This window comes from Chiloscyllium plagiosum, unplaced genomic scaffold (assembly GCF_037043375.1).
Source record: "Chiloscyllium plagiosum isolate Xiang-an unplaced genomic scaffold, Cpla_swu_hap1 HiC_scaffold_1, whole genome shotgun sequence".
Taxonomy (NCBI): domain Eukaryota; kingdom Metazoa; phylum Chordata; class Chondrichthyes; order Orectolobiformes; family Hemiscylliidae; genus Chiloscyllium; species Chiloscyllium plagiosum.
The window spans coordinates 109,284,568-109,301,196 of NW_028270139.1; the positions used below are offsets into that span (position 1 = coordinate 109,284,568).

The window sequence follows — 16,629 nt, forward strand, 5'->3', positions numbered from 1 at the left end:
TTTGTTTTCAGGTGTTTCGTTACCATACTAGGTAACAAGTTAACGGAACACCCATGGGACCAGCAATATTAGAGCTCACAGCAGAAGCAGTAATGCAGAGACTTGAACACGTTGCCCTCCCATTTATCCAACACAAACCTTGGGTCCACTTTGTAGATGACAACTTTATCATCAGAAAACAGAACAAATTAGAGGAAATGTACAGCACATCAACAATATCCTGACAGGCACAAAGTTCACAAAAGAGGAGAACGGCAATAGACTCCCATTCCGAGATGTGACAGTTGAATGTACAGTCAGCAGAGAGCTTCAAACCAGCATCTACAGAAAAACAACAAACACTGACCAAATACTTAACTTCAGAAGCAATCATCCCAACACCCACAAACGGAGCTGCAGCAGGATATTATTTCAATGAGCTACATCACACTGCAGCACCTAAGAGCTACAAAAAGCAGAAGAAAAATACCTATACAACGTTTTCAAGAAATATAGGTACCCAATAAACACAATCCGCCAATTCCTCAGAAACAAACCCAAACAAGCAGATGCAACACAATCAAAACCTATAGCCACATTACCTTACATCAAAGACATAACAGAAATTATTTCCAGACTACTCAGACCCTTTGGCGTCATGGTAGCCCATAAATTTACCAACACACTTAAACAACAACTAATTAACCTAATGGATCTATCAGATACCATCAACAAAACTAATGTCATTTACAGAATATCATGCAAGAACTGTAAAAAAACACTACATCAGACAAACTAGCAGGAAACTTGCCACCAGGATACATGAACACCAACTGGCTACCAAATGACACGAGGTAAAAACAATGACTGCAGATGCTGGAAACCAGATTCTGGATCAGTGGTGCTGGAAGAGCACAGCAACTCAGGCTGCATCCGAGGAGCTTCGAAATCGACGTTTCGGGCAAAAGCACGACCCAGTATTACCAGCTTCCATACATACAGACAAAGAAGGGCACCCAGTTTGACTGGGACAATACACACATCCTAGGTCAGGTGAAACAAAGACTATGCACGAGAATTCTTACAGGCATGGCATTCTAACCAGAACTCCATCCATAAAGACATTGATTTAGATCCTATCTACCTTCCCTTGAGAAAAGAAGAACCGGAAATGACATCACCCACCTAAAAAATCCAAAACCTATAAATAGAGAGGCGGGACATACCACCAAGCACTTCACCAGAGACTCTCGCTGATGATGTTACCTAGTATGGTGATGAAATATTTGAAAACAAATCTTCCAGCTCATTGAGCTAGCTTACATACTTATCATCAACCTGAGCTACAAATCTTCCCAAAAATCATAAACTGCCATCTTGTTTTAAGTGCATTCTCTTCAGGCTGCTTTTACCAGTTGCTCAACTATCTTTCACAGATAGAAAGAATGCCAAATAGAAAAAAGGCCATTTAGGTATCTGCATTGGCAGAATAAACTAGCCCTCCATTCTACTCCTGCTTTCCAGCAGGTCTGTAGACTTGCAGGTTACAGCAAGTTGAGATCTAGATTCCACTTAAACATTTAAGTGGATTTCTGCACTCCGCCCCTCTACAAAGTTGGCCACTTAATTCCAAAGAGGTAAAAACAATGACTGCAGATGCTGGAAACCAGATTCTGGATTAGTGGTGCTGGAAGAGCATGGCACTTAATTCCAAATCCCAGTTAAAGTGGTGAGAAAGATTTTCCTCATGTCCCATCTAATCCTTCTAACCAATAACCTTAAAACTGTAGTTTCTGCTAATTGATCTTGTCCCCTCAGCCAATGGTCTTCTTTGTCCACTCTAAATCCCCCAACTATCAACATTCTTGGAGTTACCATTAATCAGAAACTTGACTGGATTTATCACATAAATACAGTGGCTAAAAGAAAAGATCAGAAGCTAGGAATACTGAAGTGAGTAACTCACCTCCTAACTCCGCAAAGCATGTCTACCATCTACAAGTCAGAAGTCAGGAGTGTGATGGAATACTCCCCACTTGCCTGGATGAGTGCAGCCCCAACAAGACGCAAGTAGCTTGATACCAGCGAGGACAAAGCAGCCCGCTTGATTGGTACCACATCCACAAGCATCCACTCCCTCCACCATTGATGCTCATTAGCAACAACGTGTACTGCTTACAAGATAATCCTCAGTAAATCCTCAGACAACATCTTCCAAACCCACAATTTTCATCTAGAAAGACAGGGGCAGCAGATATATGGCAATGCCACCACCTCCAAGCCACTCGCCATGCTGACTTGGAAATATATCACTATTCCTTCACTGTATGTCAAAATCCTGGAATTGCCTCCCTAATGGCATTGTGGGTCAACCCACATCAGGTGTACTGCAGCAGTTCAAGAAGGCAGCTCACCACCACCTTCTCAAGGGCAACTGGGGACGGGTAATAAATGCTGGCCCAGCCAGCAACACCCACATCCCACAAATGAATAAATCAATTTTAAAAAGCCCTCATTATTTTGTAAAGCAATTAAAACATACTCAATCTCCTCTGTTCTAAGGAAAACAACCCTAGCTGGCCAATATTTCCACATAGCTTCAATTTTCAAAAGCTGGTAGCATTCTTGTAAATCTCCTCTGTACTTTCTCTACAGAAATGATGTCCTTCCTGTAGTGTGGTGACCATAACACTATACTAAACTCCAGCCATCACCTAACCAGTTAAAGCATTCATTTCTAAAGCCAAAATTTATATTCTAGATATTTTGAACAATAGTTACAATGAGTCCTTCACAAGACTAAAGTTGCAAAGTGTTAACTGAAAGTCAGGTGTACCTTCCTCTGAAATCTGTCTTCAAAACAGAATTATTAATAGCAAATAACTATTCAAATGCTTAGAGAAAGATCATGTAATGTGGTCTTGCTTGTGATTTTGTAGGTGGCTATCATAAAATTGTGTTAACAACAATAACAGGAAATACCTGCTCATTTGCTCAAGTCTGACCAGTTTGCAAAAGCACTCCCAAGAAAAAAATGGTGTGAGCTTGAAATAACTAATAGCAAAATAATTGGAACCTATTTTTGATAGGTATGGTAGCAATGTTTAACCAGTTTATTTAGGTCAATTCAATAATTCAGATTTTTTTTAAAAGAATATATAAACAACATTAATATTACAACTTTGGAATAACAGCATAAATTCCTAAAAAAATAAGCAATTCCCATCTGTTCTCAACAAACCTCCTATAAAAATGGACTGAAGTTTGTTATCAATTATTACAAGCAGAGTCTACAACCAAGTGACAATTAGGTTGCTCAAGCTAACCAAGCTGCAATTATTCAAAGCATACCCTGCTAAAATTGCCCCTATATGTGCGATAAACCACTCTGGAGAGTTGAATCCCAGGATGCCAACTCCATGGAAACGTTGGAGACCTAGCTGTAAATATAAAGCAGAAATTTACTCACCTCCCGCTCTTTAAAATTTCTTACATTACAACAGTGCCTGCACTTAAAAAGAACTGCTTGGTTGTAATGAGCTTTAGACCATCCCAAAGTTTGAATAGAACTATATAAATATATGTATTTCTGTTTATGTTAAAATTCTATAATAATCTATTTGACGTCATGTTTATGGAAACCAGTCAAGATTATAACTTTATTTTTAAAATAAATTCCAAGAATAACAGATTGCTGATTTAATCAGAATCTATCTTATCAGGAAACAAATGGAGACTAAAATAGAAGATCCTTGCATTTTACCTTTTTGTTCTGTTAAAACAAAAGGTTCTTTTTTATTGTGGGATATGGGTGCCGCTGGCTGGCCAGCACTTATTGCCTGTCCTTAATTGACCTTGAGAAGATGGTGGTGAGCTGCCTTCTTCAACCGCTGCAGTTCACCTGCTGTGGGTTCACCCACAATGCCCTTAGGAAGGGAATTCCAGGACTTTGACTCAGCGCTAGTGAAGGAACTGTGATATATTTCCAATTCTGGATGGTGAGCAGCTTGGAGGGGAACTTGAAGGTGGTGGTGTTCTCATATATATGCTTTATGCTATTTTATACATAGAACAATAAATTGGGAGAGACAGGAGGTACTTGCCTGAAGGAAGCTTTTTGCTGCTTTTCTACATTCTTTATAATACTGAGAATAAGTTAGTGTTTCCCAATGATTTCTCAGAGAGAAACCAAGAGCTATACGGTTACCATAACTTGCCACTGACTGATTAAACATTTGGTCAACAGTTAGGGGTGACTCAGCAGCATTCTCCTCCATTCGGAGCTGAACTGCACCATCCCGCGATGTGGTCCAGAGCTTAGTTGCAGGAGCCAGTTTAATAGGATACTGTTTTGGACCTGGAGTAAGCAAAGGAGGATACATAAACTATAGACTCTTGCAGAGATGCAGTATTTCACTTTACAGGTTTTAAGAAGATTATGTTTTCCATTCAACTAAAGCCAAATAGATAACAGACTACTTAAGATTAATTTCTTTTACATATTTTAGATTACCTGTAGAAGGTACTCCATTGTCTAATACATAAGCAGGGATGGATAATGAGATAAATGTAAGCCAAACCCAAACATTGGAGTGTTTAATGATATTCAATAAACTTAGATTTGAAAATTGACATACTATGCTGCACGTTAGATTAGAGAAAATAACTCAAGATGAAAATAAGGAACAGAAAGCTTAGAATCACAGAATCACTAATGTGTGGAAACCCATTTAGTTTGCACCAACCCTCCAAACAGGTTCCTGGACCCAGACCCCCGACACTACCCCTGATACTATGCATTTACTATGGCTAATACATCTAGACTACATCTCACCTGGACACCATGGGGCAATTTACCACGGCCAATCCACCTAACCTGCACGTCGTTGGAATGTGGGAGGAAATCTGAGCATCAGGTGGAAATGTGCAAGGAAGGGGAGAGCAAACTCCATACAGTTACCCAAGGCTGGAATCGAATCCTGGTGCAGTGAGGCAGCAGTGCTAACGACTGAGTCACCATGCTGCCGCAGCAGTATAGAACATAGAAAAGTACAGCACAGAACAGGCCCTTTCGCCCATGATGTTGTGCGTCATATGACATGAAATTACAACATCAGCAAAGAAGGGAATGAAATTAAATGGTAGGAGGCTACTGCAAAAATAAAATCATCTCTCATTCTTTTGCCAAATTTCCTTGTATCTTCAACCTTAAATTCAAGATTTGTTTTACACATAGGGTGGTAAGTACCTGGAATGCATTGCCAGAGGTGGCAAAAGAAGTAGATATAATAGCAACATTCAAGAGGTATCTTGACAGATATATGAATAGCCAGGAAATAGAGGGATACAACTGTGGAGAGGCAAAAGATTTTTACCTTAGAAATACATCAGGTGTCAGAGCAAACTTGGTGGGCCGAACGGCCTGTTCCTAACCTGTATTGTTCTTTGTAATGACTAACCAGGATTCATAAATGTAAACCACAGCTTTGTTTTATGTATAGTGGACAGAATATTCTGCATTTAGTCCTGGATGAATTGTAGGTCTGCTTGTGACCTTTACACAGGCTCTTTCCCATAGCCAAAACCGAATTGAGTTTGAATTTATTGTTTTGCCAACATCGAACCAATGAGATGATCTGATGTTGGGGATAAATAAAGACAGGCAGTTTGAAAATCAGACAGAGAAACTGCCATCGAGAGAGACCCAATACATTGAAACACTCTGTATCAAAGGTACCTTTTCATATGAAATATCTTTATAGTAAAAAGACGATGAGCCAGGAAGATCTTCTGCTGGAAGAAGAAAGACACTGAAGATGACAGTCCTTGTGTAGTTTTGAAATTAAGTTGATGTAATTTTAATAAGCGTTTTATTGGAACAGTATATTGTTACAGAGTTGGAGGCAGGTAATAAGCAGTTAAGAGAAAGGGGGGCTTAGAGTTGTGAATTGTTGTTGTTTAATGTTCACTCCTCCATGACAATCCTCCACACCAGCGCCCCGCAAGGATGCTTACTCAGTTCCTTATTGTACTCCCTGTACATTTACAACTGTGCGGCCAAATCTTGTTTGAACTCCATTTACACATTCACTCGTGACACATTGTTGTAGGCCAGATATCAAATGATGATGAGACAGAATACAGGACTTGGTGATGTGGTGCAAAGATAACAATCGCTCTCTCAACATCAGCAAAACAAAAGAACTGATCATTTACCACAGAAGGCAAGGAAAAGGGCACCCCCCACCCTCCACCCCCCATCTACATCAATGGAGTGGAGGTAGAAATGGTTGACAGTGTCAAGTTCCTAGGAGTGATGATCACCATCAAGTTGTTCTGGACAACCCACATAGATGTGATGGTCAAGAAGGCATAACAATACCTCTTCTTCCTCAGGAAGCTAAGGAAATTTGGCATACCCATAAGAATTCTCACCAACGTTTACTGATGCACCACAGAAAGCATTCTATCTAGATGCATCACAGATTGGGCAACTGCTCTGCCCAAGACAGTAAGAAACTACAGGAGGTTGTGAACACAGCCCAGACCATCACGCAAGCCAACATTCCTTGCATTAACTCTGCCTACACTTCTCATTGCCACGGAAAGGCAGCCAACATCTAAGACTCCTCTCACCCCATTATAATCTCTTCTAACCTCTTTCGTCAGGCAGAAGATATAAAAATTCAAACTCACATACCAACAGGTACAGGAACATCTTCTTCGCTACTGTTCCTAGACTTCTGAATGGACCTGGAGAAAGTGAGGTCTGCAGATGCTGGAGATCAAAGTTGAAACTTTATTGCTGGAACAGCACAGCAGGTCAGGCAGCATCCAGGGAACAGGAGATTCGATGTTTCGGGCACAGGCCCTTCTTCAGGAATGAGCAGAGAGTGTTCAGCAGGAGAAGATAAAAGGTAGGGAGGAGGGACTTGGAGGAGGGGCGTTGGAAATGTGATAGGTGGAAAGAGGTCAAGGTGAGGGTGATAGGTCGGAGTAGGATGGAGGCGGAGAGGTCAAGAAGAAGACTGCAGGTCAGGAAGGCGGTGCCGGGCTGGAGGGATTCGGCTGAGACAAGGTGGGGGGAGGGGGAATGAAGAAACTGGTGAAGTCCAAGTTCATCCCCTGTGGTTGGAGGGTTCCCAGTCGGAAGATAAGACGCTCCTCCTCCGACCGTCGCGTTGTTGTGGTTTGGCGGTGGATGAGTCCAATGACCTCCATATCCTCGGTGGAGTGGGAGGGGGAGTTGAAATGCTGTGCTACAGGGTGGTTGGGTTGGTTCGTCCGGGTGGCCCAGAGGTGCTCTCTGAATCGCTCCGCAAGTAGGCGGCCTGTCTCCCCAATATAGAGGAGGCCACACCGGCTGTAGCGGATGCAGTAGATGATGTGGGTGGAGCCCTTGAGCCCCGCCCCTCCAACCGCCACCAGGACAGAACTCCACTGGTCCTCACCTACCACCCCACCAATCTCCATGTACAGCGCATCATCCGCCGTCACTTCCGCCACCTCCAAACAGACCCCAGCACCAAGGATATATTTCCCTCCCCTCCCCTATCAGCTTTCCGTAGAGACCACTCCCTCCGCGACTCCCTTGTCAGATCCACACCCCCCACCGACCCAACCTCCACTCCCGGCACCTTCCCTTGCAACCGCAGGAGGTGCAACACTTGCGCCCACACCTCCCCCCTCACTTCTCTCCAAGGCCCCAAAGGAAACTTCCATATCCGCCACAGATTCACCTGCACCTCCACCCACATCATCTACTGCATCCGCTGCAGCCGGTGTGGCCTCCTCTATATTGGGGAGACAGGCCGCCTACTTGCGGAGCGATTCAGAGAGCACCTCTGGGCCACCCGGACGAACCAACCCAACCACCCTGTAGCACAGCATTTCAACTCCCCCTCCCACTCCACCGAGGATATGCAGGTCATTGGACTCATCCACCGCCAAACCACAACAACGCGACGGTCGGAGGAGGAGCGTCTTATCTTCCGACTGGGAACCCTCCAACCACAGGGGATGAACTTGGACTTCACCAGTTTCTTCATCCCCCCTCCCCCCACCTTGTCTCAGCCAAATCCCTCCAGCCCGGCACCGCCTTCCTGACCTGCAGTCTTCTTCTTGACCTTTCTGCCTCCATCCTACTCCGACCTATCAGCCTCACCTTGACCTCTTTCCACCTATCACATTTCCAACGCCCCTCCTCCAAGTCCCTCCTCCCTATCTTTTATCTTCTCCTGCTGAACACTCTCTGCTCATTCCTGAAGAAGGGCCTGTGCCCGAAACGTCGAATCTCCTGTTCCCTGGATGCTGCCTGACCTGCTGTGCTGTTCCAGCAATAAAGTTTCAATTCTGAATGGACCTCTCAAGTTTCAAATCTAATGTTGATTTTGCTTTGTGCACCTTCTTTGCAGCCATAACTTTGTATTCCTTGCTCTGTTCAATCACCCTATGACCTTTATATGTTATGATCTGCCTGTACTATATGGAAAATAAGGCTTTTCACTGGACATAGGTACATGTAACAACAACAATAATAATAATCAAATCAAAGAGTGTAGAATCATGCAACCTCAAGAAATCCACGACAGTTGTCCTTAATTAATCCACATTTGACATTGTGGTTATTAACCAGCAGCCCCTTGCCTAACCGTACCTAGCGCACTTCTTTCTAAGAGATCAAAGCCATCCCAACTCCTCAGTTTTGCTGAAGAACTCTTTCAGCTGCGCTGTCATCTCAGTGACCTTGGGTGGGATACAGAAAAGTCAGGAAATATCAGAAAACAAGAAGGTGCCAGGGTGATGTTGGGATTCCAATTTCATGAATTTAACTCCTGTATGAACACAAATTAATGTACAAGCATTTGCCTGAAAGATTATCCCCCACCAACATGCCACCAAAGCCATACAGCCCATGCAACTTTTCAAACCACTTTATCAACCTGTCTTGCTACCTTCAAAAGACATATGTGTGCAGCCCAAAGTCTGTACGTTACTCAGTCACCTTAACATATTACAACATAATTTATACTGCTTCTCCTCAGTTCTCACTTCAAAATACATCACTTCAGACTTCTCTGCATTAAACATCAACTGTTGTGTGTCTGCAAAGTCTACCAGTGAAGTTTGGCAGTACTGCATTCACCCTTTAGTATATTACCAAGCTTTGCAATTGCTCACATATTCATGTCCATGCAATTAATACATCGGGAACCATATTTATATTGCCAATCCCAGGAGACACCATCGTACATTTTCTTCTAGTCTTAAGGTGACAATTCATGGCTTGCTCTGCCTTTCGTACCCTCCCATAAAGTAGCTTAAATTAAAGTATATTATTGCACAAAGGGTGATGTGCAATAATAAGACCGCCAGTTAGAACTAAATCATTACGGCAGTACCTTCCAAGTTCCTGATGATTTGGGCTAAGGTAAAGAATTTGAGAAAATTGATGGAAATATTTAGCAAGACCATTCTTAACAACAATGCCAAAAGATATTTTTAATCAAGACAAGATTCTAGCTATAGTGTAGCCTATTATTATGCAGTTATCACCACCCTTTTTACTACTTATTCTCACCTCACTAGTATGCAGTCTTCCATCTTACCAACTGTTAGACAGATACTAGATGCCAGAAGTTTCCAAGAAAATCTTAGCAGGTACCTGGTAAACTATAGTTCCTCACTTACTTTTACAGATGTCCACCTTGGACACCCATCTGTTGACACTCCATAAATAGCATCTGCATGCACCCCACATCTGTGGACATTAGCATCGCATCATTATGGCCCTTTTCTGATTTACTTAAAATACAATTCTGCACTTTAATGCTGCACTTTGGCCTGTATAAGGCTGCTGCAAGGACAGTTTGCGGGCAGAGACAAGTACCCAGCTCATCAAGTGATTGAGGGGCCATTTCAGGATTCCTCTCAGTGTTCACTAATTCTGTGCCTACTTCAAATGCTCATATACTCCTACCTTACATTGCTTTAAGCAATTTACCTCTCAGCTACAGTCCAAAGGCTCAAACTACTTCAGTCGAATTGCCTTTTAGCATAGGCACACAGTCAGGCCAGAACAGGACCTGGCTCTCTGGATTTATAGTCTAATGATATCCCCATTAGGCATTGCCCTCCCATTGCATGTGCAAAGAGTGTTCAGTTTTGAGGGAACTATTTGCAATGAAAGCAGTTGAGAAAGGGTTCACCAAGCTGATTGCTGGCATGAAACCCTGCCTCATGAGGAAAGGTTGTGCAGGTTGACCGTTAGGAGAATGATGCCTTTGATATTAACGTCTCAGCACAAGATGAAGTATAACCAAGAGCTCCATTAACAGAAATGCATAGCTAAACCAAACCAATATAGTCTCAGAGGTTATCGTTTTGAGCTAACTGTACATTAGCAGCAACTACAAGTCGCTCTGCTTTAACGCAACAGTTGTGTTCTGCTGCAACCTTTCACTATAGAAAAATAGAAGATCACTAATAGAAAATCGCTATACCCAACTGGTAAAAAGTTTGCATTATCCAAACAAGGTCCACACTTCGTCAATCATGTTATAGTAAATTTGTGCTGACGAAACGCGCGTTATAGCAGAACGACATGTACTAACAGTGATAAAACACAAAAAGGCCATTCAGCAGGCTGAACCTATGCCATATTTTGATAGAGCTTTATAATTAGGGCTAAGTCCTACCCTTTATCCATAGCCCAGCAAATTTCTCCTGCCAAGAGTTTATCCACTCCTGTTTTGAAAGGTATTACAAAATCTGTGTCCACCAATTTATGCATTCTAGATTATTACATAGCACAGCATTAAAAAAAATTCATGTTACCTCTGCTTCTTTTGATAATTACATAAATGGTTCTTTGGTTACTAATTCTTCTTCCACAGCATTGTAGCAGTTTTCCCTTATCAACTTTTAGCAAGACTTTACAAAATTTTGTACATTATCTATTGAATCTTCCCTTAACCTACAGTTTTCTCTGCTTAGAGTAGATCAATACCATTTTCTGTATTGTCTCCATTGAAGTGGATTGTATTCATTGCTCTGAGTTTCATGAATGCTGCAGACAACGGAAGAAAACTGAGAAAACGCCCAGGATTCCATTCTCAGTGTTACTATCCCTTGTGAAAATAAAGTGGAGAGCACTTGTTCAAAATAGAGTCAGGAAAAGCAATATTGACCTCTTTTCAGTATGGATATTGACTGATTGACTAAAATATAAAATGCCATGATCGGTCATAGAGTTTGTAGCTTTAATTTGACCATAAAAACACAATGCAGCCATTGCAGAATGGACTGCTATCATCGAACATGGAACTGTATAGTACAGGAATAGATCCTTCGGCCCACAATATTGTGCTAAACATTATGCCAAATTAAACTAACCCCTTCTGCCTGCCCTTGGTCCATCCCTCACTTCCTTGCATATTCATGTGCTTAGCTAAAAAGGCCCTTAAACACCCCTATCTGCCTCCATCACCACCCCAGCAGCAGATTCCACACTCCTACCACTCTGTGCAAAAACTTGCCCCTCACATCTCCTTTGAACTGTCCCCCTCTCAACTTAAATGCACACCCCTAGTTTTAGACATTTCAACTCTGGAAAAAATATTCTGACCATTAACCTTATCTACGCAACTCATAATTTCATAGATTTCTAGCAAGTTGCCCCTCAGCCTTCACCACTCCAAAGAAAACAACCCAAGTTTTTTCTAGCCTCCCTTGACAGTCCATACGCGGTAATCCAGGCAGCATCCTGGTAAACCTCTTCTGCATGCTCTCCAAAGTCTCCATATCCTTCCTGTGATGTGGCGACCAGAATTGAACACAGTACTCTAAACTTAATAACCCACCCACCTCCATTTTAATGCAAGTCAAATAGCAGAGGTTGCAGTACAGAACTCTGCAAAGCACCACTAGTCATGGACCTCCAGCCTGAAAAACACCCTTCTACCACTATCCTCTGCCTTCTCAGGTAAGCCAATTCTGAATCCATGAATCCATTTGGATCCTATGCATCTTAATCTTCTGGATGAGTCTACCATGAGGGGACCTTGTCAAAAGTTTACTAAAACACATGTACACAGTATCCACTGCTCTAGCTGCTTCGATAATCTTCATCACCTCCTCAAAAAAATTAATCAAATTAGTAAGACATGACCTGCCCTGCACAAAGCCATGCTGACTGTCCCTAATCAGGCCATGCTTTTCCAAATACTCAAATCCTATCCCTAAGAATTCTCTTCAATAGATTCCTAATTTGGATGCAAGAGTCACCAGTCTATAGTCTCCTGGATTATCCCTATTTTCCTTCTTGAATAGAGGAATAACATCAGCTACTCGCCAGTCCTCTGGGACCTCTCCAGTGACTAATGAGGATACAAAGATCTCAGTCAAGGCCCTAGCAAACTCCTCTCTTGCTTCTTTCAGTACCCTGGGGTAGATATCATTGGGCCTTGGGGACTTATCCACCTTAATGCTTTTCATGAGATCCAAGACTACTCCTTTCTTGAACACAAAATGCCCTAGCATATTGACATGCTCCACACAAATCTCACTATCCTCCATATCCTTCTTGTGGCAAAGTACTCAATTGGATTTCACCCACATCCTCTGCCTTGAAACACAAGTTCCCTCCTTCATCCTTGAGTGGTCCTACCTTCTCTCTAGTAATCCTCGTTATCATTCGCAATCAAAAAATTATTATAATAATTTCTGAATAGCAATTAGTGACCTTCTAATTACTACGCTATTTTTAAACAAGTCACAATGCACTTATATATTTGTACATCAATGTTATGAATGAAATGGAGGAAGTTTCACAATTTTCTCTTGGTCGGAATAAAAGGTACCTGTTTGTGAGGCGTGTGCTCCTCCAACAACTGATCTTGAACTTTTCTTGATAGAGTTTGAATTGTTAAAATCTCCCAATATATTCACATCTGTAAGAGACTGTTGTTTCTGAGGTGAAGGCATTTGCTCAAGATTTCTCAAAGAGTCATGTTTATTTTCCATCCTAAGTGGGATTTCAGCTTGATTTATAAATCCTTGCTGTTCTTCACTTTTACTCTCCTGTAGGTCTTCCTCACCTTTGCCATCATGTAAGAGCCTTGTATCCCCTCCTGCATTATTCAGCCAGAGACTGCTATCAAAGACGTCCCCCATCAATAAATCTGAAGGATATTATTTAGAACCAGATTTTAAGGGCAAAGGACTGTGGAAGAGAAACACACATGGATTACTTGGAGAAATATTTTGTAATTGAAATTCATATATCACTATCAACTAAACAGGACACAATAAGAGCTATTTGATTAGAATCACTAATGACATGAATACAACAATCATAACTAATTTTTAAAACCATAGTCAAAAGGTAATTTAAAAATACTCAACATGGTAATTTTCAAGACTTTATAGATCACGCGAAGAGAAAACATCCCATATCAAATATTATTTTTCTGATATTTAATTATATGATGATTTAACTGTTCCTCAAAGAAAGGTAGAGAAAGGTGATGCAGCATAACTTTCCCTATCCTTTGACTCTGCACAATTTCTAACTCATAACACCTTCAAAAACACACACATGCTTTTCCTGAGCTAAGGCAAGAAGCACACCTTATAGATCAATACAGCTACGATCAACACCAACAATTAAAAGCATTTGCTGCAACTGTACACCATAACTGGAATATTGTGAGCAGTTTTGGTCCCCTTATTTGATGTAAGATATCAGTTCAAAGAAGGTTCACTATGATAAATTCCAGTACAAAGCAAAGATTAAACAGGTTGGGACTTTACTCAATGAAACATACAGGACTCTTAAGGAGCTTGGCACAGAAAATGCTGAGAGGATGTTTTCCCTCAAAGGGAGAGTCTGAGACAAGAGAGCATAGTACCAGAATAAAAGGGGTGCCAAGTTAAGACTGAAATGAAGAAAAAAACTCCTTGCAACAGAGGGCTGTGGGGGCAGAGTCCTTATGAATGCTCACGCTGAAATAAATAAATTCTTGATCAGTTGGAGAATTGAAGATTATGGGAAAAAGGCAGAAAAGTGGACATAAGGAATCAGCCATGATCATATTCAATGGTGGAACAGGCTTGATGGGCTGAATGATTTACTCCTATCCCCATTTCTTATGTCTTATCCATTCCTTGTCTTGTAACTTTGTTAGAGTATGTCCAGGTTTAAAAAGCATTCCTCTTGCATATCATAACTTACAAACCTTGGCAATTCCCTGGCAGAAACCCTATTGGTTGTCACAGCAGCACTGCTCCAAACCATCACTTCCAGATGCCTTAACAACTTATTCCACTTTCAATGAAAATATGATGAACAAACCTGTGAAGCTGAAACACCTCATTTTTGCTTCTATATAAACTAATATGATACTTTCAAAAGCATTTGTTACTGCAGTTCACATTACTCCTAAGATTACTCCACAAGAATAACTTAGCACAAAAATGTAAGAAGACAATAATAATGAAAAGAGAAAGTCGATTTGATTGTAGTATCAATTATACAGATTATCGTTCAATTTATATTCTTGACACAACCCTTAAAAAATATAGATTGAAAAATCTCCTGGATTAGGGCATCGTGGCCAAGTCAAACCACATTCAGCTTCTACTCAACAGGGTGTAGGATTGGGAGTGGGATAGGTAAGAGTGAGGAAAGGGAATGACATTGCCTGTAAAGTTATATTAAATCTACATTGACAAGTACTTGATAGTCTGGCCAAATGCACCATTTTAAATCAAGACAAAAAAAATAGAAATTTCAAAATTATTTACGTATAAAATATTAATTTGATTCAAGTGCAGCTGATGTAGTTATTCCAGTCAATTAAATTTCTAGAACACTTAAAGTCATAGTGCTATACAGCCTGGAAAAAGACACTTCATTCAACTCACCCGTGCTGACCAGATATCCTAACTTAATCTAACTCCATTTACCAGTATTTGGCCCATTTCCCTCAAAACCCTGCCTATTCATATACCTATCCAAATACCTTTTAAATCTTGTAATTGTACCTACCCCCACCACTTCTCTGGCAGCTCATTTCTTACACGCACCACCCTCTGAAAAGGTTGACCTTTAGGTCCCTTTTAAAACTTTTCCCTCTCACCTTAAACTTATGTCCTCTAATTTTGGAGGCCCCACCCTGGGAAAAGACCTTGGCTATTTCCCCTATCCATGCCTCTCATGATTTTATAAACCTCTATAACGTCACCCCTCAGCCTTCAACACTCCAGGGTAAAAAGCACCAGCCTATTCAGCCTCTCCCTACATATCAAACCCTCCAACTCTGGCAATATCCTTGGAAATCTTTTCTGAACCCTTTCAAGTTTCACAACATACTTCCTATAGTAGCAAGACCAAAATTGTACACAACATTCCAAAAGCCTAACCAATGTCCTGTACAGCTGCAACATGGCCTCTCAACTCCTATACTCAATGCACTGACCAATAAAGACCAGCATACCAAACGCCTTCTTCACTATCCAGTCGACCAGGCACTAACTATGAACCTGCAATCCAAGGTCTCTTTGTTCAGCAACACACCCCAGGACCTTATGATTATATATAAGTCTTGCCCTGCCAAAATGCACCCAAATTAAACTCTATCTGTCACTTGGTCTAAATAGAGCTTGAAATAGTATTTAGGATGAAGACTATTAACCACAGTAAAATAGCAAATATTTTGACCTCTTTAATCACATTGTAGCAATACAGAACATTAATATAAAGTGCTTGAACACAGCAATAATGCAAATTATGCACTGAAATCACAGGAAATTTGAAACCATTACAAAAGTAACTTACATTTTCAAGTATTTTATTGTTTTAATATCCAAAAACAGCAGGACATAAGTTGGCATGTACACATGTGACCATTTGGGAAAAAAGCCTATTACAAAATTTAATTGAGGTATACAAAATGCTAAAAGGGAACTTTTAGATTATTACAGTGTGTAAACAGGCCCTTCAGCCCAACAAGTCCACACCGATCCTCCGAAGAGTAACCCACCCAGACCCATTCCCCTACACCTAACACTACGGGCAATTTAGCATGGCCAATTCACCTAACCTACACATCTTTGGACTGTGGGAGGAAACCAGAGCACCCAGACATGGGGAGAAAATACAAACTCCACACAGACAAGTTGCCCGAGGCAGGAATTGAACCCAGGTCACTGGCACTGTGAGGCAGCAGTGCTAACCACTGTGCCAACATGCCGCCCAATTGATAAAGTGGAAATAGAAAGGATGTTTCCTCTCATGGAGCGATCTAGAACTCTTATTTCTCTCATAAGAGTGGAATAAAATGGACACTGGGACATTGAGTAAATTTATGGAGGAGATAGGCAAGACTTTTAATGAATAATGGATTGAAAGGTTATGGTGAATGGGCAGGAATGTGGCATTGAGGCTGAGATGAGGTTTGCCAGGGGTGTATCAAATGGTGGAACAGGCTCACAGGGATGAATTGCCTACTCATGCTCTAATTCTTATGAAACAACAGCCTTTCATTACTAACTTTTGCACTTGGAGAGCCAAGTAATGCCATTGAAGCAAACAGACCAAATATTAATGGGACAGGCAACAGCAGTTGCTTGATAGGGATATTTTCTCAG

General features: G+C 41.3%; 1 protein-coding gene across 1 annotated transcript in view; it reads right to left on the bottom strand.

The window, feature by feature from the left end:
* Nucleotides 1-16,629, bottom strand: part of LOC122555430 (long-chain-fatty-acid--CoA ligase ACSBG2-like) — a 104,698-nt gene that overhangs the window by 74,646 nt on the left and 13,423 nt on the right. Inside the window, exons 2-4 of the mRNA XM_087989658.1 lie at nucleotides 12,811-13,201; nucleotides 4,083-4,325; nucleotides 3,331-3,419 (exon numbers count right to left, since the gene is read on the bottom strand). Coding sequence (XP_087845784.1) covers nucleotides 3,331-3,419; nucleotides 4,083-4,325; nucleotides 12,811-13,152 — 674 coding nt within the window. The 5' untranslated portion in view covers nucleotides 13,153-13,201. The remainder of the gene's footprint in view (nucleotides 1-3,330; nucleotides 3,420-4,082; nucleotides 4,326-12,810; nucleotides 13,202-16,629) is intronic.